The sequence below is a fragment of the Saccopteryx bilineata genome, chromosome 3 (genome assembly GCF_036850765.1).
Source record: "Saccopteryx bilineata isolate mSacBil1 chromosome 3, mSacBil1_pri_phased_curated, whole genome shotgun sequence".
Taxonomy (NCBI): Eukaryota; Metazoa; Chordata; class Mammalia; order Chiroptera; family Emballonuridae; genus Saccopteryx; species Saccopteryx bilineata.
Genome location: NC_089492.1, coordinates 271,738,409 through 271,765,091, shown reverse-complemented (window position 1 = coordinate 271,765,091; position 26,683 = coordinate 271,738,409). Strand labels below are relative to the sequence as shown.

Here is a 26,683-nt window from a genome sequence, read left to right as displayed (position 1 = left end):
AGGGCTTGCTTTCCTTCACTTTCCTCAACGTATAACTGTATCTTTATTGGTGTGATTTTAGGATTGATGTCTCTCCTCTCCTGGGCTGGAAGCCCCAGGATAGGGGCCGCATCTGCTAATGGGACCTGGCTCTTATACCCAGCAAACCCCCCCCACCAAATCTGTTGAGTGAATGAATGGGGTGCAAGAAAACCATAGATCATAAATGGAGCACTTACTGTGTGCCCGGCACTAAGCTAAATTCTTTACACCCATCATCTTAACTTCCCCAACAACCCTCCCAGCCAGGTGGTGCGATTATCCTCATTTTACAGACGAGGTAAATGAAGTAGAGGGAAGTTAAGAGACTCGCTCAAGGTCACTGTTCGTTAGTGCAGGGGCGACAGGCGGAATTCACCTCTGGGTCCTTCTGACTCTGGAAGTGGCAAAGGGATGTGTGTGTGGAGGGTGAGTCCCGCCTGCGGTGGGGTACACACGAGCCCGCGTAGCGTCTTTAGGGAGGGAGTGGGAAGCTTCCTCGGCCCGGCTCCAAGCCTCTGGTGCAGCACCCGCCCCCGGTCGCAGGCTCAGACTGGCGGCAGCCTCGGGGCCACGTGGTGCGCGCGGCGGGCACGTCCGAGGAGCCCGCAGCGGTTCCCAGCTCAGAGCGCTCCCGGCGAGAAGAGCGGGCAGGAGGGCGTCCGAGGCAGGGTCTGTGCGGGCAGCGGGGCGGCCAGCGCGCTGCAGCCGGTGGGGTCGGAGCCTTGGCCTCCGCCCCTGGCACGCTCCTCAACCCTGGTCTCTGCGCCCAGGGCGCACGGTGGGGAGGAACGCGGCGCCGGCAGCCATGGAGCCCGCCCCATCCACGGGCGCCGAGCTGCAGTCCCCGCTCCTTGCCACCGCTCCGGACGCCTTCCCCAGCGCCTTCCCCAGCGCCGGCGCCAATGCGTCGGGGCCGCCGGGTGCCCGCAGTGCCTCTTCCCTCGCTCTGGCCATCGCCATCACCACGCTGTACTCAGCGGTGTGCGCCGTGGGGCTGCTGGGCAACGTACTCGTCATGTTCGGCATCGTCCGGTGAGTCCGCTGCCCGCTGGTGCCACGGGGCTGGACCCGTGTGAGTGTAGGGACCGAGGACTTGTGACCCAGTCCTCGGACCAGGGACTCCCCGGGCCTCTGTACTTTCTGCAGGGGTCCATGGAGCCCAGCGGGAAGACCACTTCCATTGGAAGGAGGACGCTGGAATTTGTATCAACGTGTGTGTGTGTGTGTGTGTGTGTTTAACTAAATAACATTTAATCATCTGTTGTGTGTGTGTGTGTGTGTGTGTGTGTTTAACTAAATAACATTTAATCATCTGTTGACGTCCCCTTGCTTTTGCATCAGCTTATGTGGGACAGTTTGGCGACAGCTTGTGTATCTGCCAGTTTGCGAGTGGGTGATTCTGTGTTTGTGACAGTACAAATAAATGCACTGTGTGTTTGGACCTCTGAAACCCATAGGGGTGGGCAGAGATGCCTGAGGTGCCATGGGCTCTGGGGAAACAGCTGTGCATGGGCTACCTGTGCAGGTGGGGGGACAGGAGAGTGTGTGTCTGCTCCATGCTGCGGGGGCACTTCCCAAATCACACCTGGTGGTCGGCTGTTAGTGTGTGCTCGTCTCACACTGTCAGTTTGGGATTCTCTCTGGATGAGAACGGGACAGTGTGTTGTTTCCTGTCAAGCCCTCAAACCCCAGAGAGAAGGGAGCATCCAGAGTAGCCTTGGACAATTGTGTTTGTGCACTTGTGTGTACATTTGCCAGTGGAGAGCCCACAGTTCCTGGGTACAGTGGGCAACAGCTGTGGGTCAGCCAGTCAGTTCTTTGCTTCTGTTCCCAGTGGCCATCTGGTCAGGAGCTCTGATGTGATTTTTTTTAAAAATTATTTTTTAGAGAAAGAGGAAGGGAGAGAGAGAGAGGAACATCGATGTGCTCCTATATGTACCCTGACTGGCAATCGAACCAGCAACCTCTGTGCTTTGGGGTGACTCTCTAACTAACCGAGCCATCTGGCCAGGGCTCTGATGTGATTTTGAGAGGCCTCAGGTCCTCTTCACAGATGCCTTCCCATTTTCTCCTCCCCTCCTGTAACAGTCTTTTCTTTTCTGCCAAAGGCAGCAGAGGTTTGTTTGGGCCGGAGTTTGTGCTTTCACATTGGAGAGTAAGGCTCTCTTCTTGGTGTCTGTGGACCTCTCAGAGGGTCTGAAACATCACAGGCTTGCCCCTGCAGCAGCCCCCAGCCCAGCTTTACTAGTTCAGACATGGGCAAAGCATTGCAAGGAAACTGCTATTCTTATGACAGCAGAGGTGCCTGGGTATTTACCGTTAGTTAAAAATGAGTCTTCTGGCCTGACCTGTGGTGGTGCAGTGGATAAAGCGTTGACCTGGAATGCTGAGGTTGCCGGTTCAATACCCTGGGCTTGCCTGGTCAAGGCACATATGGGAGTTGATGCTTCCTGCTCCTCCTCCCTTCTCTCTCCCTTCTCTCTCTCTCTCTCTCTCTCTCTCTCTCTCTCTCTCTCTCTCTCTCCTCTGTCTAAAATGAATAAATAAAATCTTAAAAAAAAAATATAGGTCTTCTGTGCTGGTTGATTGAGGCCATAGCCCTAGACCTCTCTGGACTGTGGTGCCACCAGGCAGGGCAGAGGGCAACAACTCAGAAGTTGGAGATGTGAACTGTGGTCTCCGCCCAGTCACTGATGCCCATCAGAGCAGGAGCAACCTGGCCCCACCTCCCACCTGTCTCAGTTTCCCTGTCTGAGGGATAGAGAGCCAGATCTCCTTGACTGGGAAGTACTGTATGAGGTTTCTGCAGGACAGGGCTCAGTGCACTGGAGTACAGTATTGGATGGGGTATGTGAGTGTTAAGGGAGCTTTAACATCCATGATCGCTGGGGGATCTTTGCTCCCCCAGGAAGAGTGGAAGATACAAAAATTTCCTGTGTTTTCAATGACTCATCATCAGCTACCGTGGGAACATTCCCCCAAGCACAGGCAGCATTGATCTTTGCTTTGTGTTTCATCAGTGATTCTCCACGTTGCCTTCAGAGATAGTGTAGGGTTTAAAGTTGGGCTAACCTGTGTATGTGTTAATCCCAGCCAGCTCATGAACTGGCTTTGGGACTTGGGTCTCTTTGAGCCTCACTTTTTTTCTTCATCAGTAGAATAGGGTAATAATAAGGCCTTCTTCAACAGAGTTTTTGTGAGGTGTCGAGAGAGCATGTGTAATGCAGCTGGCCTGGTGCCTGGACCCAATAAATGGAAGCTTTCTGGGCGATGAAGAGGAGGAATTTTCCAGATCCTTTAGAATCCAGTGCTTGTTAAAGCAGGGAGAGGAAGGGAGGCACTTGTCCTAAGGTGGGCCTGAGAGTAGCCACTGTCCCGAGAGTTCCAGGTTCCTGGCACATACGCTCTCTCGGCTTGCGACTCCACCTCTGAAGCTCATGGGGTGCACTGTGCTAGATGCTGAGCTGAGGCAATGGTGAGGAAAGACATCCACATGCTCTGGTCTGGGGAACACTGAGTATCAGTGTATTCAGTCCCATTTCCAGGCTCTTCCCCAGGGCCTCTGGCTGGTGGGCTGATGAGCACAGCGCCCTCGGTACCATTGAGCCTGGGGAAGACATCTCACGTCTAAGGGTCCACTCAGGGAAGGCCTGGGCTCAGCCCGCTGGGGTGCTCCCACCCAAACTTCCCTCAGTTGCATTGTCAAATGTATCTTGCCAGCAGTGTAGTTCGCCCCCATAGGTCCTCCCTTTGCTGAGACTTTTCCCTGGCTAACCATCTCTGTGATATCTGTGTATCTGGGTCTGAACGATTTAATCCTCACCTACCTCTCTGTCAGGTAAGCATTAGAATCCTTATCATCATCATCCCTATTTTGCAGATGAGGAATCTGTGGTTCAGAGAGAGGCAGGACTACTTGTTCTCCTAAGGCTCCACAGCTTGCCTGGACCCAGAGCTAGAACCCTGGTCTGTGACTCCAAGTCCAGAACTTTTTCCAGAGCTGCCTGGGATAGGGGACAGTCGAAGAAATTCATGGAAGGAGGGGGCAGAATCTTGTCTCTCTCTTATCCTAGGATCCTCAGAAAATGGTGGAGACAGAAGGACTGTGATCCTAAACCAGGGGTCCCCAAACTTTTTACACAGGGGGCCAGTTCACTGTCCCTCAGACCGTTGGAGGGCCGAACTATAAAAAAAAACTATGAACAAATTCCTATGCACACTGCACATATCTTATTTTAAAGTAAAAAAACAAAATGGGAACAAATATAATATTTAAAATAAAGAACAAGTAAATTTAAATCAACAAACTGACCAGTATTTCAATGGGAACTATGCTCCTCTCACTGACCACCAATGAAAGAGGTGCCCCTTCTGGAAGTGCGGTGGGGGCCGGATAAATGGCCTCAGGGGGCCGCATGCGGCCCGCGGGGCCGTAGTTTGAGGACCCCTGTCCTAAACGTTACACCGCCCATATTTCAGGCTCCTATCCTTGGAGGAGGGGGAAGGAGGGAGGCCCAATGTTAGTCCTTCCCCAGTGAGTGGTAGACTAGGGACAGGGTGACTGCCTGGGACTCGGCTTCTGCTGGTAAAGTCCCAAGAGCAGTGGTGAAAGGGGACAAAGACAAGCCTCTGCTCTATCTGGCTGACACTCCATGCAGGGCCTAGCATAACCAATAAGTGAGTCAGTTGATGGGTTGAATGAATGAATGAATGAATGCATGAATTCTTATCAGACTTGAACTTGGGCAGTGAGGGATGGGGAAGGTTTGCAAGGGAAGGTCCGGAGGACCCTTGGGGCAGAGTGGCAGAGGTGGAGGTCTGAAGCCAGATATACCTAAGTTCAAAGCCACATATTTACTGTCTCTCTGGGCTAGTGACCTCACCTCTGAAGCTCATTTCTTGGCCTATAAAGTGGGAATACAAAGCATCCTGGTTTGTGAGGATTAAATGTGATAACGTGTTGTATCTGAGTCTTTCAAGCCCTTTGAGAACAGGGAGGGGTCCTGTGTGAGACCCTCAGGGAAATTCTGTGGGTGCACTGTGCTAGATGCCGAGACTAGGCAATGGTGAGGAACGAAATCCACGGCCCCTGCCTTTATGGAGCTTAGGGTCTGGTGGGAGAAATAGACGTTCATAGGCCATCATCCGACAGGCTTACTTTGTATCGATGGAAGAATATGAGGGAGCTTTGGGAGCCCACACTGGGGGGAGGGTCTCCTCTGAGCCGGGAGCTCAGAGGAGGCCTCTGAAGAGCTGAAGGATGAGTAAGGGGAAACTAAGTAAAAAAGCTGAGGGAGGAGCCTCTGAGGGGAAGACTAACGTGGATGCGGTGCTGGAAGAAAAGAACACAAGGGATCTCAGACTCCAACATCAGGAAGCACTCTCCACTCCCCCCTTCCCCACATCTTCTCCTCACTTCAGGGGCCTGCCTGCTAGCCCAGTCCTCCTCCTGCATGCAGGGAGGGGCTCTGGGAATTGCATTTTCAGCAAACAGCCTGTGGTTCCTGAAGCATGAGCAGGATTTTTTGGGGACAGCTGGTCCCCAAGCAGAGCATCACTGGTCCTGTGGTGTGAGTTCAGCTGGCGGGTGACTGTGGGTTTTTAGGTCACACGCTGGACAACCCTCGTTTCTGGGCAGATTCAATGCTCTGAGCAAGGCTAGCATCTCTCTCTCTCTCTTTTAAAAAAGATTTTATTTATTGATTTTAGAAACTGGAGAGAGAGAGATAGAGAAGGGGGAGGGAGGAGGAAACATCAACTTGTAGTATTAGTTGCTTCCCATATGTACTTTGACCCGGGGCAAGTCCAGGGTTTCAAACCAGCTGTCGATACTTTACCCACTGAGCCACCACAGGCCATGCAAGGCTGGCATCTCAGAGTTCCCTTTCGCAGCTCTCTGGGCAAGGTGGAGTGCGAAGAGCTTAGCAGGAGCCCCTCCCCCAGTTTCTGACAGGTGACTCCATCTTCTGTCTATACGGCCCAGAACTTCCTGGTGTGCCTGCTCCAGAGTCCAGGTACATGAACGGAGTCAGTGCTTTTCTACTTGACCTCTTGTCTGTTCCCAGCCTGCGCTGTCTCCCTGCCTCCACTTCTCCTCGATCCTGGTTTCAGGCAGATTTGCACCGTGCTGTGTCTCTGACCACTCCCACTCTCACCCTGCCCCCTGCCCCCTACCCCCTGCCCCTGCCCCCTGGCCCTATCCAGTCTGTATGGCCCTGTTTTAGGCTGTGTGCTTCTTTGCCACTCCAACTCTCCCTCAGCTCATGTCTCCTTGTATTAAATGCTGGCTCTGCCACCTCCACCTACTAAGATCTTCAGCAAGTTGGACAGACACTCTGCATCTCAGTTTTTTCATCTGTAAAGTGTAGGTCTTAGTACCTGCCTCATAGGTACCTTTGTCCTAAAGACAAGCGCTGTGTTTTCCCTCCCACCTCTGGACTGCAGCACAGAGCAGGGAGGGGAGGTTGGGCCAGACAACATGCTGGGGCAGATTGCGACAGGTTCTGGTTGTCTCCTCTGTCTACTACCGGGTGCCAGGAGTTGCTGGGATAGGTGTTCAAATGTCAACTTTGCAGGATTGGAGCTCTGAGTCCCCGTCTTGATTTTGGGGACCCAGCACGAGCTCTTTGTCTTTTGTTTCCCTCCTCTCTCTTGTGACCTGGGTTGGGGGCCACAGACCCAGTGCGTCTAGGCCGGGAGAGACCCCAGTGAGATGACACAGTGCAGTGGTAGAGGTCACAGCTGGGGTTCAAGTAGTGCCCAGTCCCAATCCCAGCTCAACCACACCCTGGACAAACAGCTGAGCTCCCCCGAGTCTCATTTCTGCATTTGTAAAGTTGCAGGTGATCATTGTAGATTATTGGGAAGATTAGTGAGCTCATGCATGTGAAGGGCCACAGCTCAGCACCTGGCCCATTGCAGGCGCTCAGTACTGGCTGGCTGTGGCTGACCAGCTCCCTGCAGCTGTTCCAGGCATGCAGAGCAGGTGACTGTGAGGCCTGATTGCCTGCATTTTTCACCTTGGACCTGCTCCTGCTTCCTGCACTGTCTGCACATTTACTCACTCTGCACGTTTACTCATTCAACAAGCATTGGCTGATGCTGACCCCTGCCAGGCCTGTCTAGCCACGACTCTCAGCTTAAGCCTCAGCATGGCTCCTAATACTGCCATGCCCCTCAGGAACCCCTGGTTAGTTACAGCTGCAGGGACAGATACAGAGTCCCAAATGTGGGGGTCCAGGGGGCCTCTGACCCAGCCAGAGGACGAGGTACCTGTGCTGTGTTGTGATTGGGAGCAGCAGTTGACTACAAGGAGGGGTGGGGTAGGACACTCCAGGCAGAGGGAACAGCATGTGCAAAGGTTCAGCAGATATTCAGGAGCTGCAGAGGGGCTGGAAGGTTCATCATGACTGAGCTGAGGCTATAGGGACTAAAGCAGAAAAGGCCTTGCCAGCAGGTGTCCTCCTCGCCAAGGCTGTCGAGGTGCCTGCTGTGTGCTGAGCGTTGTTCAGGCTCTGATGAAACCACCAACAGTGGTCTCTGCCTTCCAAAATTCCCAGTGAGATGCAGATACTAGAGGAACTCTGTGGACCAGCCCCGGTAATGCAGGGAGTCATTCTGGTGGGGAGGAGGAGAGAAAGGGAGAACTGAGGAAGGAGACAGCCTGGCAGGGCTGTGTTAGGGACCAGGGGTCATACTGAGGCTTCCGTTTCAGGTCTAGATAGTGGGAGTGAGGGTTGGACAGGTTCTCGGGTCCCACGGTATGGTGGCCATACTGGGAAATGAGGGAGCTTTGGGTCATAGGCCACGGGGGAAAGGACTTTGGGAGCAGTCTGTCCAGAATGGCGTTCGAGAGAGTGAATTTGGTGTGGGTGGGTGTGAGGTGAATTGGATGGGAGGGCCCTCAATGTGGGGAAGCAGAGAGGCCAGCTCAGGGTGATGGAAGAAAGCTGTGTGATCTTGGACTGGTCACCAAAAACCTGGCCTCAGTTGTCCCCTGAAGTGCTGTCGGACATACAAGAAGGCAGAGTGCTGGGCCAGATGCCCTCTGGTGCGGAGGAACAGGGTGAGTGAGCAGCAGGCCTGGAGAAGTTCCTGCACTGACTTCTGGCCTTGCCCTCCAGAGCCAACGCTTCCCAGATCTGGTCTCATTCCCTGGGGAGTGTGTGTGACTCAGACACAAGAGACAGAGTTCAGAGGAGTCACAGAGGGCACTGAGGAGCCTCTCCTGAGCTTTTGCCACATGCTAGAGGCTCTGCCATGGGAACTGTAGGTTCTCACGTATAGATGAGGGAGTAGGTGCCTGTCACAGACAGGTGCAAACCCAGACCGCTCTGCCTCCAAAACCACTCCGCTTCGATGCTGCTACTGCTGTCTGTGAGACGCAAGAGGAATGGGGGCAAGAGCTGGGGATGTCTGTTGGACAGGGTTAGGAACAGGGCAGATTACACACCTCTGAGGCCTCTGCATGGGGTAACAGGTGTTGAGAAACCTAGACATTGGAGTCAGACTGATCTAGGATCATATCCCAGCTGTGCTACTTACTAAGAGAGTTAGCTTAGGCCATATATGCACAACTTCTCTGAGCCTCAGTGTTCTCATCTGTGTAATGGGAGTAGCAATATAGGGTAGTTATGAGAAGTTTATGAGGCATGATGTGAATGACTTCAGCACAGAACCAGGCATTTAGTTAGCATTCAATAAACATTTTTATTATTATGTCTGTTTAGAAGAAAAGTGAAACTTGCTTCTCGTTCTTTCGATTGATATTTATTGAGCCTCGTAAGAACTAGAATTACTGGGTGCATACTATAGGGAAACTTTATCAGTTCAATATTACAAATATTTTTTTACTATAAAGGTAACACAGTAGTTATTTCAGAGAAGAGCTTTGTCATTTTGGTATATTTTCTTCCCATCTCCCCCTCCCCCCGTTAATGACATTGGGATCACACTATATTGAAATATTGATCATATTATATACTATATTTTGTAAGCTGCCTTTTCACTTAACATTATGTCATTAGCACATTCTTGTGTTATCAAACATTCTCTGAAAACAAAAAAAATTCTCTGAAAACATAATGTTTTCCTTTTCCAAGTGAGAGAGAGGGGAGATAGAGAGACAGACTGCCGCATGAGCCCTGACCAGGATCCACATGGCAACCCCCATCTGGGGCCGATACTCTGCCTATCTGGGGCAATGCTTGCAACTAAGCTATTTTTAGTGCCTGAGCCGGAGGCTCCACAGAGCCACCCTCATCTCCCGGGGCCAATGTGCTTACACCAATCAAGCCATGGCTGCAGGAAGGGAAAAGAGAGAGAGAGCTAAGGGGGAGGGAGAGGGATGGAGAAACAGATGGGCACTTCTCCTGCGTGCCCTGACCGGGAATTGAACCTGAGACATCCACATGCCAGGCCAATGTTCTACCACTGAGCCTACCCAACAGGGCAAAAACATGATTTTTTGATGGGTGCATTATATGAATGTGTTCCATTTGTGAGGACTTATATTATTTTCAATATGACGCCAATCTAAATAATGCATCTGTGAACATTCTTGAACACTTACCTTTATGCACATCTCGTATGATTTCTATCAGAAATTTTGCATCTGTCAAATGAGCAAAAATATATGGGCTGCTGTGCAAGGTAAGAAGCTTCCCATCACTGCAGGCATGCAAGAGGACACTGGACAACCACTGGGTGCAGGTTTGGCACTGCATATTTGGCTGAAGGAAAGATAAGGCAGAGAATTCCAGGCTCCTCTCACCATGGCTAAGATGTGAAGACTGCTTCTCAGATGCTGTGATCTTAGATTCCCTTTCTGCCCTTCCTGGCAGATGGTGCCTGGACTTTGAGAGGAAGGGGGCCGTGCCAGGGCAAGGCGTGATTTTATTAAGCTCAGAGTCCTGGGACCTCTAAATCCAATTGGCTACCCAGAACATCATAACATGCCCAGGAAGAGGGATAATTGTGGGGTTGGTCGAGCAGAAAGCCTGGCTAAAATGAATAATTTAGCATCATGCAGGCTTCAGCAGCCCCATTACCAACCAGCTGGGGGGTCCGGGGTGGGAAGGGGCATCTGGGCTGTGCTCTGTTGATTTATAGCTCCCAGCACAGCTGCAGAAATCAGCAGCTTTGTCTCTGGCCTGGGTGGATGGGTGTGGAAAGAGTTGTGTCTTTTGTAGATTTCTGAGTCTTTCTTTTTCTTCCTTTTTTTCTTTTTAAAAGAAGTTTATTTATTGATTTTAGAGAAAGAGAGAGAGAGAGAGAAGCATCAATTTGTTGTTCTACCTAGTAATGCATTCATTGGTTGCTCCTTCCATGTGCCCTGACCAGAGACTGAACCCACAAACTTGGCACATCGGAATGACACTCCAACCAACTGAGCAACCCGGCCAGGGCTCTGAATCTTTCTGGATAAGTGAAAAGAACTCATATTTCAAAGTCCTTTGGGGCCACAGAGCCCCTTTCAATAAATATGCAGAGAGTGGTAGAAACAGCCTTGCTCTTCTCTCTGCAGAAGTAACCCTTTTCATCAAGGTATAGAATTTTGAATTGTAGATAGTGATTCTCTTTTGTGCCAGGTGCTCTGCTTAAAGATGTATATATAGTATCTCATTTAATCCTCATACCCACATGAGGTGAGCGCCCATCTAATAGATGAGGAAAGGTGAGGCTCAGAGAAGTGCTATAACATGCGCAAAATCTCAGAGTCAGGTTGAAATCAGGTCATTCGGATCTTAGATCCCACACTTATAACCCCAGCCCTGTTTTTTGCCACCTGTATGTCAAGTTTAGCCCATCTGATTTGCAAATGAGGAAACTGGGGCCTAGACATGTTCTGTGTTTTTCTTTCTTTGAGTTAGTGTCCATGTCAGGACTGGAGCCTGCCTTTCCTAACACCTTGCTCCCTCTTCTTGCATCTCTTTCTACACCTGGACTTACCTGGGCTAAGGGAGAGCCACGGGCAGCTGGAAATAGTAGTACCCGGGAGCATGAGAGGTGGATTCCTGCACAGGGCAATCCAACTAGGGGGCGACTGACAATACCTGATAGGCCCCAAAGAACCCCCAAATTTCATGTTTCCTGGGGCAAGGCCAGCAACTGGTGAGACAGCCACATCCTTCAGAGGCAGAGGGATTGGGGTTCAACTCCAGGTCTGCTGCTTACTGGCTGCCCACACTTGGGCTCCTCTCTCTGAGCCTGTTTCCTCATCTGTGAAGTGGAGATGATAAAAAACCACCTATGGCCCTGGCTGGTTGGCTCAGTGGTGGAGCGTCGGCCTGGCGTGCAGGAGTCCCGCGTTCGATTCCCGGCCGGGGCACACAGGGGAAGTGCCCATCTGCTTCTCCACCCCTCCCCCTCTCCTTCCTCTCTGTCTCTCTCTTCCCCTCCCACAGCCGAGGCTCCATTGGAGCAAAGATGGCCTGGGCGCTGGGGATGGGTCTGTGGCCTCTGCCTCAGGCACTAGAATGGCTCTGGATGCAACAGAACGATGCCCCAGAGGGGCAGAACATTGCCCCCTGGTGGGCATGCTGGGTGGATCCCGGTCGGGCACATGCGGGAGTCTGTCTGACTGCCTCCCAGTTTCCAGCTTCAGAAAAATGAAAAAAACAAACAAACAAGAAAACACACCTATGTTGCAGGGTTGTGGTAAACACATGCAGCAGCCCTGCCCAAGAACTAGGAGTGGGGCTGGCAACAGTGAGCAAGACACAGTCCCTGCCCTCGTGGAGCTGACATTCTCGTGGGGAAAAGATAGACAATAAAAAAACTAGATGTGCCTGACCAGGTGGTGGTGCAGTGAATGGAGTGTCAGACTGGGACGCGGAGGACCCAGGTTCAAGACCCCGAGCTTGCCAGCTAGAGCCCAAGGTCACTGGCTCGAGCAAGGGGTCACATGGTCTGCTATAGCCCCCCCCCCATCAAGGCACATATGAGAGAGCAATCAATGAACAACTAAGGTGCCACAACAAAGAATTGATGCTTCTCATCTCTCTCTCTCTTCCTGTCTGTCTGTCCCTATCTGTCTTTCTCTCTGACTCTCTCCGTCTCTGTCACAAACAAACAAAAACTAGATGTGAGGTTCTGGCTGGATAGCTTGGTTGGTTAGAGCCTCATTCTGAAAAAAACTAGATATGAGGCCAAGACTATGGGCAGTGAAGTCAACAAAAACAGGCATGGGAGAGCATCTGGTGGGCTGCGATGTATGTGGTGAGGCTGGTAGAAGGAGGCAACAAGGCAGAGGCCTGTTGCTGGGAGGAAGGTAGAGGGTACAGTGAGGGGTCAAAGGTTAAGGGAGAAGCTACATGGCCTTAGGGCAGGGCCTGGCCCCTAACAGGAAGTTGTTGGTGATAATGATGCCTTTTGGCTGGTTGCTTAGCACGTGGGTACCAGGGAGAGGCATTAAGCCAAGGCAGAAAAACTGTTTCTCTAGGCCAGTGGTCGGCAAACTCATTAGTCAACAGAGCCAAATATCAACAGTACGATTGAAATTTTTTTTGAGAGCTAAATTTTTTAAACTTAAACTATATAGGTAGGTACATTTCTTATCAAGGTAGTGCCCGCATGTGGTATTTTTTGGAAGAGCCACACTCAAGGGGCCAAAGAGCCACAGTTTGCTGACCAGGGCTCTAGGCCAGCCCAGATACTCCGCAAGACCGATGGATATACTCTATTTCCCTGTGCTACAAAAACTTATCCTCCTAAAATGTTAGAAAATGCCTCTCATCTAGTGATTTTCCATTCCTCCATGGGGAAAGGGAGCAAAGCCCTGCACATGGCCAAAGTCAAGTTACTTCCCTACTTTATAAATCACCATTACTGTGGAACCGGTGGGCGGTTAGAAAATGTTACTACTAACAGATACAAAAGTGGGCGGTAGGTATAAAAAGGTTGACTACCCCTGGTATAGAGCCTGTCACAGGGAAAGAGGGAAGATGCACACAAGAATAGATGGTCATGAAGTAGTGTTTGCTGATTGCAGTGTAATTGTTTGTTCCCCTGTTTGCCTTCCCTGGCACAGCGGCTGCTGCTGCTCCTGGAGGGCAGGAACCGTGTCCCATTCATCTTCTACCCTGTTTCCTAGCTCAGTCCCTGGCCCCAAGGAGCCGTCACTAAGTGTTTCTTAAATATCCAGTTGACACTTTGTTAATGAGATTCCCTCTGTTAAGTTGGGATTTATAATAAAAATCCTCCAACTACCAGACAAGAGGGAAATAAAATGTGCAGGGATCTTAGGCCTCCGTTCTCTCTAGAATAACCTCTTCTCAGTTTAGAAACTCTTTCCTCCAGGGGGCCTTCTTTGATCCCTCTCCTCTGTGTCCCCACAGCTCTGTGTGACCCCCCTCAGAGCAAGGACCACGCACATTTTCAAACTTGTGATTGCTCATCCCTTTCCCTCCCCCCTAAATGAGCAGATGTGGGATGGAGGGAGAATCCTTTGTTCCCGGCTGGAGCCCCAGCCTAGGGGCTGTAACCCAGTAGGCATTTGTAGGAGGGACATGTCCTATTTTCAGAGACCCATGGGTTGACAAGTCTCACTTGAGGAACCCTGCTTTCTTAGGGCCTCTGTTGTGTCCGGCTACCCCATCCCTTGGTCCAGCCATCCTTAATCCAGAAGCAGAGCCAGGGTGATGTTCTCCTCCCTGGCTTCCACGAGCATACTGTGGTTCTTGATCTGAACCGAACCGGGAGTTTACCCTGTTTATTGCTGACCTGGCCTGCCTCCCTACTCATGTTCAACTCAGGGGCTTTGTGTTTCCATATTCCAGCCCTTAATCTTCTCCCGTGACACACTCTCTGGGTCTCAATATAATCAACCGCTTTCCTTCCTGAGGTTTTGCCAAAACTGAGACAGCTAATTAATTTCTGGCCACTCGCCACTCTGTGGGCAGGGATATAGTTTGCTGCCTCGCTACCCAGTGCCTTGTTTCCGGGCAGAAGAGCAGCTGCCCTTTGTCTGCAAACAGAGGGATCCCCGCTGGACCCTGGCTGGCCTGCAGCTGCTGAGTGCTTCCCCACTGTGAGCGGAGCCTTTCTCCTCACTGCTCTAGCTGTGCCTCTGTTTCCTCATTCTAAAACAAAAGGATTGACTTAGACATTCAGGGAGAAGAAGGCGTGGTAGAGGTTAGGAGTGTGGGTTCTTTTTTTTGTGTGTGTGTGTGTGGCAGAGACAGAGAAAGTCAGAGAGAGGGACAGATAGGGACAGACAGACAGGAAGGGAGAGAGATGAGAAGCATCAATTCTTCATTGTGGTTCCTTAGTTGTTCATTGATTGCTTTCTCATTTGTGCCTTGACCGCGGGCCTTCAGCAGACTGAGTGACCCCTTGCTTGAGCCAGCGACCTTGGGTCCAAGCTGGTGAGCTTTTGCTCAAACCAGATGAGCGCGAGCTCAAGCTGGCGACCTTGGGGGTCTCAGACCTGGGTCCTCCGCATCCCAGTCCAATGCTCTATCCACTGCGCCACCGCCTGGTCAGGCTAGGAGTGTGGGTTCTGAAGTCAGAGGGACCAGAGGTCCAGCCCAGGCCCTGCCACTCCTACTTGAGGGACTTTTGGCAAGTTACTTCACCCCTCTGAGCCTCAACATGCCTCACCTGTAAAATGGGGTTAATGCCGCTCACCTCCTGTGGTGGTTGTGCAGATTCAATGGGATAGTGAACACATATGTGGCACTTATTTAGTAGGATAACTGGCACCCAGTAAGTGCTCAATACATGCTCTCATCAGCCATCTGTCCTTTCAGTACTGACATTCTATATTCCTGATGAAAAAAGTCCTTTTATTGGGAGAGCTGGGGAAGGGAGGAATCTTAACGGACATTGCTTCTGTGTTTTAGGCCACGGCTGGCAATATGGTGGACCCCTCTGTATTTGTTTCCTTGGGCTGCTGTAACACATTATTATAAACTGGTGGCTCACAGCAACAGAAATGTCTTCCTCAAAGTTTAGGAGGCCGGAGGAACCAAGCACGGCCACGCTCCCTCCGAAGGCTGGAGGGAAGAACCCTTCCTTCCCCGCTTCCGGTGCTCGCGAGCACTCTGTGGCCTCTCTTGGGCTTGCAGCTATGTCACTCCAGTCTTTTTCTTTCTTTCTTTCTCTTCTTTCTTTTTTCTTTTTCTGTGACACAGAGAAGGACAGAGAGAGGGACAGATAGGGACAGACAGACAGGAAGGAAGAGAGATGAGAAACATCAATTCTTTGTCGCAGTACCTTAGTTGTTCATTGATTGCTTTCTCATATGTGCCTTGACCGTGGGAGCTACAGCAGACCGAGTAACCTCTTGCTCGAGCCAGCGACCTTGGGTCCAAGCTGGTGAGCTTTTTGCTCAAACCAGATGAGCCCGCGCTCAAGCTGGTGACTTCGGGGTCTGGAACCTGGGTCCTCCGCATCCCAGTCCAACGCTCTCTCCACTGCGCCACCGCCTGGTCAGGCTGTCACTTCAGTCTTTGCCTCTGTTTTTGCAAGGCCGTGTTCCTTCTGTCTGTGTGTCTCTGTGTTTTTTCTGTTTTTATTTTATAAGGACAAGAAGTCATATTGGATTTAGGGCCCACCCTATTCTTGGATGACTTCATCTTAATGAATTTCATCTGCAAAAACCCTATTTCCAAATCAGGTCACATTCTGAGATTCCAGATAGATGTGAATTTTGGGGGCACCTAGTCAACTCAGTGCACTCTTCAAGGCTCACTTTCCTCCTGTGTGTGAAGATGATAATAGTAGCAATTTCATAGGGTTGTTGTTGTGATTAAAAAAAGATCATCTCTCCTGGCCGGTTGGCTGGGTGGTAGTGTTGGCCTGGTGTGTGGATGTCCTGGGTTAGATTCCTGGTCAGGGCACATAGAAGAAGCGTCTATCTGCTTCTTCACCCCTTCCCCTCTCATTTCTTTCTCTCTCTCTGTCTCTCTGTCTCTCTCTCTTCTCCTCCCCTCCTGCAGCCATGGCTCAATTAGAGCGAGTTGGCCTTGGGAGCTGAGATGGCTCCATGGCCTCCGCCTCAGGCACTAAAAAATGGCTCTGGATGCAAGGGATCAAGGGCCCCAGATAGGCAGAGCATCGCCCCCTAGTGGGCTTGCCAGGTGGATCCCGGTCGGGCGCATGAGAGAGTCTGTCTCTGCCTCCTCTCCTCTCACTAAATTAAAAAAATAATAACAATTTTAAAAGAAAGAAAGATCATCTCTGGCCTGACGCAGTGGATAAATCCTTGACCTGGGATGCTGAGGTCACTGGTCGGAAACCCCTGGCTTGCCTGGTCAAGGCACATAAAAGAAGCAACTACTACGAGTTGATGCTTCCCACTCCTCTTCCCTCCTTTCTCTCTATCCTCTCTCTAAAGTCAATAAGTAAAATCTTAAAAAAAAAAAAAAAAAAACAGAGAGAGCCTGACCAGGCAGTGGTGCCGTGGATAGAGTGTTAGACTGGGACACAGAAGATGCAGGTTCGAAACCCTGAGGTCTCTGGCTTGAGCGTGGGCTCATCCGGCTTGAGCATGGCATTGCTGACTTGAGTGTGGGATCATAGACATGACCCCATGGTCGCTGGCCTAAGCCCAAAGGTTGCTGGCTTGAAGCCCAAGGTCGCTGGCTTGAGCAAGGGGTCACTCACTCTGCTGTAGCCCCCCAGTCAAAGCACACATGAGAAAGCAATCAATGAACAACTAAGATGCCACAGTGAAGAATTGATGCTTCTCATCTCTCTCCTTTCCTGTCTGTCCCTATCTGTCCCACTTTCTCTTTGTCTCTGTCACAAAAATAAAATAAAATAAAATAAAATAAATAAAATAAAATAAAATAAAATGTCATGGGACTGAGAGCATAGGCATCTACTAAGAGCCCAGAGCCGCTTAAGGAATTCTGAGGCCTTGGACAGAAGCCCCCTTTCCCTTTGGCCTCAGCTGTCTTGACCCCTCATCTGGGACTTAGCTCCTGGGAGAGCAGCTTGGAGAAGCAGAAAGAACTTGGCCTCCCAGAAGTCAGGAGAACCAGTACTCTGTGTAACCTTGTGCCTTACATCGTTCCTGGTCCGGGCCTCAGTTTCCCTATCTGTAAAGTGGGAGAGGAGTTTTGAATTCATTGTTAAAGATCAGAGCCTCGGCCCTGGCCGGTTGGCTCAGTGGTAGAGCGTTGGCCTGGCGTGCAGGAGTCCCAGGTTCGATTCTCGGCCAGGGCACAAGGAGAAGCGCCCATCTGCTTCTCCACCCCTCCCCCTCTCCTTCCTCTCTGTCTCTCTCTTCCCCTCCCGCAGCCAAGGCTCCGTTGGAGCAAAGATGGCCCGGGTGCTAAGGATGGCTCCATGGTCTCTGCCTCAGGTGCTAGAATGGCTCTGGTTGCAACAGAGCGATGCCCCAGATGAGCAGAGCATCACCCCCTGGTGGGCATGCCAGGTGGATCCTGGTCAGGCGCAAACGGGAGTCTGTCTGACTGCCTCCCCATTTCCAGCTTCAGAAAAATACAAAAAAAAAAAAAAAAAAAAAAAAAAAGATCAGAGCCTCTTCATTGTCCTGAAGCATGTAGGCTGCTGGTTCGATCCCCAGTCAGGAACGGATGTTCCTGTCTCTCTCCTGTGCTTTCCCTGTCTCTCTCTAATATCAATAAAATAAACATTAAAAAAATTAAAAGTTGCCTGACCAGACAGTGGCGCAGTGGATAGAGCGTCAGACTGGGATGTGGAAGGACCCAGGTTCGAGACCCCAAGGTCGCCAGCTTGAGTGCGGGCTCATCTGGCTTGAGCAAAGCTCACCAGCTTGGACCCAAGGTCACTGGCTCGAGCAAGGGGTTACTTGGTCTGCTGTAGCCCCACGGTCAAGGCACATAAGAGAAAGCAATCAATGAACAACTAAGGTGTCGCAACGAAAAACTGATGATTGATGCTTCTCATCTCTCTCCGTTCCTGTCTGTCTGTCCCTATCTGTCCCTCTCTCTGACTCTCTCTCTGTCCCTGTAAATAAATAAATAAATGAATAAATAAATAAATAAATAAAAGATTCGAGCCTCTTCCAGTGCTCAAGTTCCACCATAGGGCTCTGTGTCCCACCCCAATGGTGGTAGGTTATCAAGGGCCAGCATAGGAGTCGGGTTCCTGGGACTCTCAGAGTAGCTCAGCGGGTGTCATTGTGGGCACATTTTCCCCATCTGGACAAAAAGAGAAGCTACTGTTATAGGATTGTGCCTAGCAGTGTGCTAGGGACATTGGCATGAAAACCACCGCTGGTTATGGGTGTATGCAGCCAGCCATGGGGCAGAAACCTGGAAACCTATCCTCAGAAGCCATCTGTGTGCATATGTCCACGTTAGTGGATTGAGATGACAGATCCTACAGAAAATGGCCTCTTTTATTTGCCTGAAGAGATGGGAGAGGCCAGCCTGAGTACCACCTGTGCGCCGGCGATGTGATTTACCTGCATCATCTCAGGCCTGCCATTAACCTGAGAGGTGGTGTCATCTTCACTCAGATAATCACATTAATGAATACATGAGGACAGATCAAGCTGGGGCCTCCAAGAAAGGCCACGCAGTGCTGAGAAGGCAGCTACCCAAGCAGCAATAACAGTTAACCTGTATCGAGCACCTTTGTGTCCCCAGGGCTCTCCACAGCTGGATGAAGTGTGCCATTTTCCAACACGTGGAAGGGAAAGGGTTAGGTTTAGATTCTGTGGTTCCATGGGCAGAACCAGGAAAAACAGTACCAGGTAAGGAGGCGCTCTTTAGCTCCCCAATCCCCCCAAAAAAAGAAAAGAAAGAATTTACATACCCTATAAGTTGTCCCAACAATGGGTTATATAGCAGTATTAGAGCAAAATCCCAATTATGTAAAACAGGGTATGTGTGTTTGCATATTATCTGTAATGATGGTCTACAATATTAATGATGGTTTTTAAGCTTTCTCTTTTTTTGTGTGTGACAGAGACAGAGAGAGACAGAGAGAAGGACAGATAGGAATAGACAGACAGGAAGGGAGAGAGATGAGAAATATCAGTTCTTCATTGCGGCACCTTAGTTGTTCATTGATTGCTTTCTCATATGTGCCTTGACCGGTGGCTACAGCAGACTGAAAGACCCCTTGCTTAAGCCAGTGACCTGGGGCTCAAGCTTGTGAGCTTTGCTCAAACCAGATGAGCCCGCGTTAAGCCAGCGACCTCGGAGTTTCAAACCGGGGTCCTCTGGGACCCAGTCCGACGCTCTATCCACTGCACCACTGCCTGGTCAGGCTTAAACTTTCTTCATTAAATGAATGAGTCTGTATTGTTTGAACATTTTATAGTAAGCAGCTGTTATTTTTGAGATCTCAAAAAGCATTTAGGAATAAACTTAATTCTAAATACTCTAGCAATCCATGCTGTTTGGAACCAAATGAGTTGGGTATTTTTGTGACAGAGACAGAGAGAGACAGAGAGAAGGACAGATAGGGACAGACAGACAGGAAGGGAGAGAGATGAGAAGCATTAATTCTTCATTGTGGCTCCGTAGTCTCCTTAGTTGTTCATTGATTGCTTTCTCACATGTGCCTCGACCTGGGGAGCTATAGCAGAACAAATGACCCCTTGCCCAAACCAACGACCTTGGGCTTTGAGCCAGTGACCTTTGAGCTCAAGCCAGCGACCATGGGGTCATGTCTATGATCCCACATTCAAGCCAGTGACCCTGCAATCAAACTGGTGAGCCTGCACTCAAACTGGCGACCTCGAGATTTCGAACCTGGGTCGTCTGTGTCCCAGTTTGATATCCACTGTGCCACTGCCTGGTCAAGCCCAAATAAGTTTTGATCTAGGTTGAAGCCATTTTGCTCGATTTGGTTCTTCAGGTACACAAGATTGATCAGACTGAGGGTTAGTGCTCTTACCTTGTCTCTTGCCTTGACTTTGATCCACATGGGTTTTTGTGCATAAATGGAAAAAAAATTCTCCTCAGTTTGGTTGAAAACAAATTAGCTACTTTGGATAAATGATCTGACAATATTTCCCTTGGCTGCTGCAAAGCTGAGTCACTTCAGATTCAGGGCAGACAGGGTCAGGCTCAGATGTCCTTCAGGGAGCCTGGGCTGGTCCAGGTTAAGGACAGAAGGGAAGAAGGGAAGAAGGAAGAAAGGAAAGAGGCAGGGAGGGGGGAAGGGCTGTGCTGATTTGAGCTTTTCACTCCATGACTGGTTACTTCCAAGGATCAGGGCACCTTGTCCACAGGGAGTCCTCCAGTAAACACTATGTCCCCTCTGTATAGCATGAAGGGGACATGGTTTCTGCCTGAAGGTGTTCCAGACCAGTTTGGAAGACTGACTCATAGACATTCATTTGTTCACCAGGAGTGTTTGGAGCCCAACTTTGTGCTAGGTGCTGCTGTAAGTTCTAGGCCAGCGGTTCTCAACTGTGGGTCGCGACCCCGGCGGGGGTCGAACGACCAAAACACAGGGGTCGCCTAAAGCCGACCCCACCGGGGTCGCGACTCACAGGTTGAGAAACGCTGTTCTAGGCACATAGTGGTGACCAAGATAAATACCATGCTTTGGAGGAGCTTTCATTTTAATTGTCAAAGAGAGTATACGAGGGGCACATGGAGTACTTTTGGTCCCCAAGGCAGAAGCTGAAATTGAAGTCAAAGGAAAGCACTGGTGTTTCAGGGAAGAGCACTGGTTTGAATCTCTGAACAGCCTCTCTTTGATGGTGCAACCTTGGGTAAATTCTATGTGAGTTGAGATTAATAAATACCATCTACCCCATAGGGGGTTCTGGGAGGATTCAGTGATGCAGGACACTTTCCTGGTGCCTGGTACATAGTCAACGTCTAACAAATGTTTATTAAAAAAGCAAAACAGCCTGACCTGTGGTGGCGCAGTGGATGGGGTGTCAACCTGGAAATGCTGAGGTCGCCGGTTCGAAACCCTGGGCTTGCCTGGTCAAGGCACATATGGGAGTTGATGCTTCCAGCTCCTCCCCCACTTCTCTCTCTCTGTCTCTCCCTCTCCTCTCTAAAATGAATTTAAAAATAAAAAAATAAAAAAAAAAAGCAAAACAAACACAGGTGTAAGTCGTGCATAAAATCATGCCTGAGAAGACCTTATACATTGTTGTCCACTGTGACCATTGTACTCCCTTGTGACCAGAGGTGTATGTTTTGTGCTGAATCGACCTCTTCTCCTTGTCCCATTGGGCCGCATCATTGTGCCTGTGACATCGTTCTGATGTCTGTAAGTCTGTTTCTCCCTGACTCCACCTGGATTGTGAACAGATTGTCTCCAGACTCCTGGACATAGCAGGACTGAAAATATAGGGAAACCAGACAAATGCTATGGAGGCAGCCCACCTCTGGACCTGTTACTCCACTCGGTCCTGGCCTCCAGACTGGGCCCCTTACCACGGCCAGTGTTTGATAAAGTATTGATAGTACAGGTGGCAAGGAGACTGGGGGACAGTGAACGCAAAGCACAGACCTGAGGGGTTACTAGCACGGGCTCTGCAAGCCAGATCTAAGTTGGTATCCTGTCACTGGCCCTTCCTAGCCGTGTGTCTCTGGGTGAACCATCCAACTTAGCTCATCTGTAGAATGAGGAGGGTATGAACCTCAGGACTGCAGTATGGATGAAATGAAATCATGCATTTGGCTGCTTTTGGCCTAGTGCCTGGCACATGACAGAAAAGACACTCAGAGACTATTGCTTAAAGGAAACAAACAACCCACTCAAAGCTGTCAGACCAATCCCATCAAGGCCTTGCGCAAAGGAGGGAATGTTTTTAGGCTTCTTTTGAATGCCAGGCATTAGGACGTCAGCCAGTCTAACCAACTGCCTTGGGTGTGCCTGAGGGAGAAAATTCTTACAAAAGAATTCTCATCTGAGAAGCCCAACTCCTCTGAGGCTCAGGAGGGTGTGTGGATTTAATGTGGTCCTCTCTGTGCTGCAGTCACAGAGTGTGCTCAATCTCTGTCAAATTAAAGGAAAATGAATAGAGGTGGTGATGATCTTCCCTGACAATGGGGCTGTTTGACAGAAGACAGGATGGGTTTAGAACTCTGAAAGTCAGTGCTGTGTATAAAGGAAGCCTCGCCAAGGACTGACATGTTTGGGAGCAAATTCCCTACCAGCTGCATAATTCACGATGAGCAAATGGGATTTTGACTTAGAAAGAAAGCAAAGGGTTTCCCAATGCTTCTCAGAGTTAATGGAGGTTCAGCCAGAGTACTGTTCTCACCCCCAGGATGGGGTCCAGTGGTGAGGACAGATCCTATTGAGAAAAGGCAGAAAAGCATCAGGAAAAGAAAAAACATCCAAAAGGCCTGCCAGTTCTTTTTTTTTTTTTTTTAATTCAGAGACAGAGAGAGAGTCAGAGAGAGGGATAGATAGGGACAGACAGACAGGAACGGAGAGGGATGAGAAGCATCAATCATCAGTTTTTTGTTGTGACACCCTAGTTGTTCACTGATTGCTTTCTCATATGTGCCCTGACCACGGGTCTTCAGCAGACTGAGTAACCCCTTTCTCGAGCAGCGACCTTGGGTCCAAGCTGGTGAGGTTTTTTTGCTCAAGCCAGATGAGCCCGTGCTCAAGTTGGTAACCCCGGGGTCTCGAACCTGGGTCCTCGGCATCCCAGTCCAACGCTCCATCCACTGCGCCACTGCCTGGTCAGGCCTGCCAGTTCTTGTCTACATGCTGGCTAGTAAGCTAGCCATTCTCACATGTTTTGGCCACTGAAGAGCATGATTATACTGAAATTGCCAACAAGAAAACAGGTTCAGAGAGGTGAAGTAATTTATCCCAGATAACACAGCTAAATCTGTTGAGGACCCAAGATCTGAATGGCTCTGAAGGATTCCCTCACCACATTCTTCAGCTTAGAAAGTAGACAGAGACTGCTCTTGATTATACACAACCTTATTTCTTTTCTTTGTTAAGTGAGAGGAAGGGAGGCAGAGAGACAGACTACCACATGTACCCAGGGATCCACCCAGCAAGCCCCCTATGGGGTGATGCTCTGCCTATCTGGGGCTGTTGCTCCATTGCTTGGCAACCAAGCTATTTTTAGCACCTGAGGTGGAGGCCAAGGAATCATCCTCAGTGCCAGGGGCCAGTTCACTCGAGCCAATTGAGCCAAGGCTACAGGAGAGGGAGAGAGAGAAAGAGAAGGGGAAAGGATGGAGAAGCATATGGTCACTTCTTCTGTGTGCCCTGACTGGAAATTGAACCTGGGACATCCACACGCTAGGGCAATGCTCTACCACTGAGCCAACCAGTCAGAGCCCACAAACTTATTTTTTTATTATGGTAAAATACACATAACAAAAAATTTACCATCTTAACCATTTTTAAGTGTACAGTTCAGTGACATTAAGCGCATTCATGTTGTGTAGTCATCACCACCATCTGTCTTCAGAAATCTCATCTTTCCAAATTGAAACTCTGTTCTCATTAAATAATAATTTTCCATTCTCCCTTCCCCAGCCCTTGAAAACCACCATTCTACTTTCTGCCTCTGTGAATCAGATTATTCTAGGTACTTCATATGACTGACTTGTCTCACATTGCATAATGTCCTTAAGGTTCATTTATGTGGTAGCACTTGTCATAGTTTTCTTCCTTTTTTCCCCCAAAAATTTTATTTATTGATTTTACAGAGAGAGGAGGGGAGTGGGAGTGAGAAGTATCAACTCAGTTGCTTCACTTTAGTTGTTTAGTGGTTGCTTGTCAAATGTGCCTTGACCGGGCAAGCCCAGGGTTTTGAACTGGTGACTTAAGTGTTGCAGGTTGATGACCTATCCACTGCGCCACCACAGGCCAGGCACAGTTTCCTTCCTTTTTAAGCATAATATTTCATTGTGTGATTATACCACATTTTGTTTATCTACTCATCCATGCATGGACACTTGGGTTGCTTCCAGTTTTTGGCTATAGTGAATAATGCTATGAATATGGGTATATAGATATCTGAGATCCTACTTTTAATTCTTTTGGGCACATGCCCAGAAGTGGAATTGCTGGATTATAGAGCAATTCTACTTTCAGTGTTTTGAGGAATCGCCATGTTGTTTTCCATAGCATCTGCACCACCCTACATTCCCACTGACAGAGCACAGCGGTTTCAATTTCTCCACATCCTTGCCAGTACTTATTATTTTTTTATAATGGCCATGCTGGTAGGTGTGAAGTGATATCTTATTGTGATTTTGACTTGCATTTACCTGATGATTAATGACGTTGAGCATCTTTTCATGTGCTTATTGGCTATTTGTCTATCTTTCAAGAAATCTCTATCCAAGTCCTTTGCTCTTTTAATAAATTTGGTTGTTTTTCTTATTGTTGAATTGTAGGAGTTCTTTATGTATGTTGGATATTAATCCCTTATGAGATATGTGGTTTGCAGATATTTTCTCCCATTCCACGGGTGACCTTTTCACTCTGTTGATAGTGTCCTTTGATGCACAAAAGTTTTTAATTTTGATGTAGTCTAATTTATCTATTTTATTTTTTGTTGCCTGTGCTTTTGGTATCATATCCAAGTAATCATTGCCAAATCTAGTGTCATGAGGCTTTTCCTATGTTTCCTTCTAAGAATTTTATAGTTCCAGCTCTTTTATTTATTTTGAGTTAATTTTGAAAAAATGTTTATTTTATTGATTTTAGAGAGAGGTAGGAAGAGAGAGAGAAAGAAAGAAACATCAATCTGTTCCTGTATGTGCCCTGAACAGGGATGAAACTGGCAACCTCTGTGTATCAGACAATGCTTTAACCAACTGAGCTACTGGCCAGGGCCATTTTGAGTTAATTTTTAAATATGGTATAAAGTGGAATTCCAATGTCATATCCACAACTTTTTGAAATAAGAAAAAAAAAAAAAAAGAATTAGAGACCAACAGTAGAATTTTAGGAGTGGGCAATAAGCACTTTATCTTTCTAGAAATTTCTCTTTCCCACTCTTGCTCTGCCCTCCATCTAGCCTCCACAGAGTAGTCAGAGTGATCTTTAAAGAAACACACACACCCACACACACAAAGAAAATAAAAAAGAAAACACACATAAATCAAACCATACCACACCTCTGCTTAAAATCTCCAATGAGCCTGACCTGGTGGTGGCGCAGTGGATAGAGCATCGGACTGGGATGCAGAGGGACCCAGGTTCGAGACCCCGAGGTCGCCAGCTTGAGTGCAGGTTCATCTGGTTTGAGCGAGACTCACGAGCTTGGACCCAAAGTCGCTGGCTCCAGCAAGGGGTTGCTTGTTCTGCTGGGGGCTCGCGGTCAGGGCACATACGAGAAAGCAATGAACAACTAAGGTGTTGCAACGCACAATGAAAACCTAATGATTGATGCTTCTCATCTCTCTCTGTTCCTGTCTGTCTGTCCCTGTCTATCCCTCTCTCTGACTCACTCTCTGTCTCTGTTAAAAATAAATAAATAAATAAATAAATAAAATTTAAAATCTCCAATGACCTGCCCTTGTACTCAGAATAAAACCCAGACTTCTTGCTGTGGGCCCGAGGCTCTGCAGGATTCAACCCCCGCTGACTTCTGCTGCCTCATCCCCGGTTGCTTCCTCTCTGGTTCACTACCCATTAGCCACACTTGGTTTCTGACTATTCCTGCAGCTCATCAAGCTCTTTCCTGCCACAGGGTGTTTGCACGTGTTGTTCTTTCTGTCTGAAACAACCTACCCCTTTATCTTCACACAGCTGACTCCTCCTCATCTTTCCAAACTGGCAGAAATGTCATTTTGTCTTAGTTTGAACTGCCATAACAAAATACCATAAACTGGGTAGCTTAAACAACAGAAATTTATTTTCTCATAGTTCTGGAGGCTAAAGTCCAAGATCAAGGTGCCAGCATGGTCGGTTTCTGATGAGAGCTCTCTGCCTGGCTTGTCGATGCTGCTGCCTGGCTGTGTCCTCACGTGGAAAGGAGAGAGGGAGACGTAGGGAGATTGTAGGGGGAGGCGTGGAGGGAGAGAAAGAGAGAGAGATTAAAGCTCTTATAAGAAGAGACTCTCAGGTGTCTCTTCTTATAAGGGCACGAATCTCATCACAAGGGCACCTCTCAATCTATGCCGGGTCCCTTCCACAACCCCGCCTCCCACTCTCACTGGCAATGGCCATCACAATACCCTGCTCTTACCCTTCATGGAAGAATGGTAATATTGGTAACTCTACATTAATATAGCAATTTATTCACTGTCTCCCCCCGCCCTACAACCATAAATTTCAAGAAGCCACACTGTTATCTTCTCTCCTATATCCCTTACTCAGTGCCTGGCACATACCAGGTGCTTGATTAATACCTATTGGATTAGTGAGCAAACCTCAGCATATGCTCACATTCCTTGACTTTTTCACTAACTACGAGAGGTGGGGAAGGAAGGAAAGTAACAAGCACTGCAAGGCAGTATAGCAAAGTCATTACCAGGTGTGTTGGCACTAGACTGCCTCAATCAAATACCAGCTCTGCCACTCACAGTCATGTGACTTGGGCAAGTCACTTTACCTCTTAAGCCTCAGTTTATGATCCTCAACAGATGTCACACATATACTGCTCACAAAAATTAGGGGATCAGGGAACGTGCAGATACTCCAGTACTTTCAGCCTTTTGTATCGTGCATTTTCACCAATAAAATAAGAGTTGATTTTGCATCTCGTTTGCATAATTGAACAACTTTCTTTGACTTGTCGTTTGCTTTTCTGATGTTC

At 49.0% G+C, this 26,683-nt stretch overlaps 1 protein-coding gene across 1 annotated transcript in view; it reads left to right on the top strand.

The window, feature by feature from the left end:
- Positions 1–826: 826 nt before the first annotated feature.
- Positions 827–26,683, top strand: part of OPRD1 (opioid receptor delta 1) — a 36,651-nt gene continuing 10,794 nt past the window's right edge. Inside the window, exon 1 of the mRNA XM_066265107.1 lies at positions 827–1,053. Within this exon, the coding sequence (XP_066121204.1) occupies positions 827–1,053 (227 nt within the window). The remainder of the gene's footprint in view (positions 1,054–26,683) is intronic.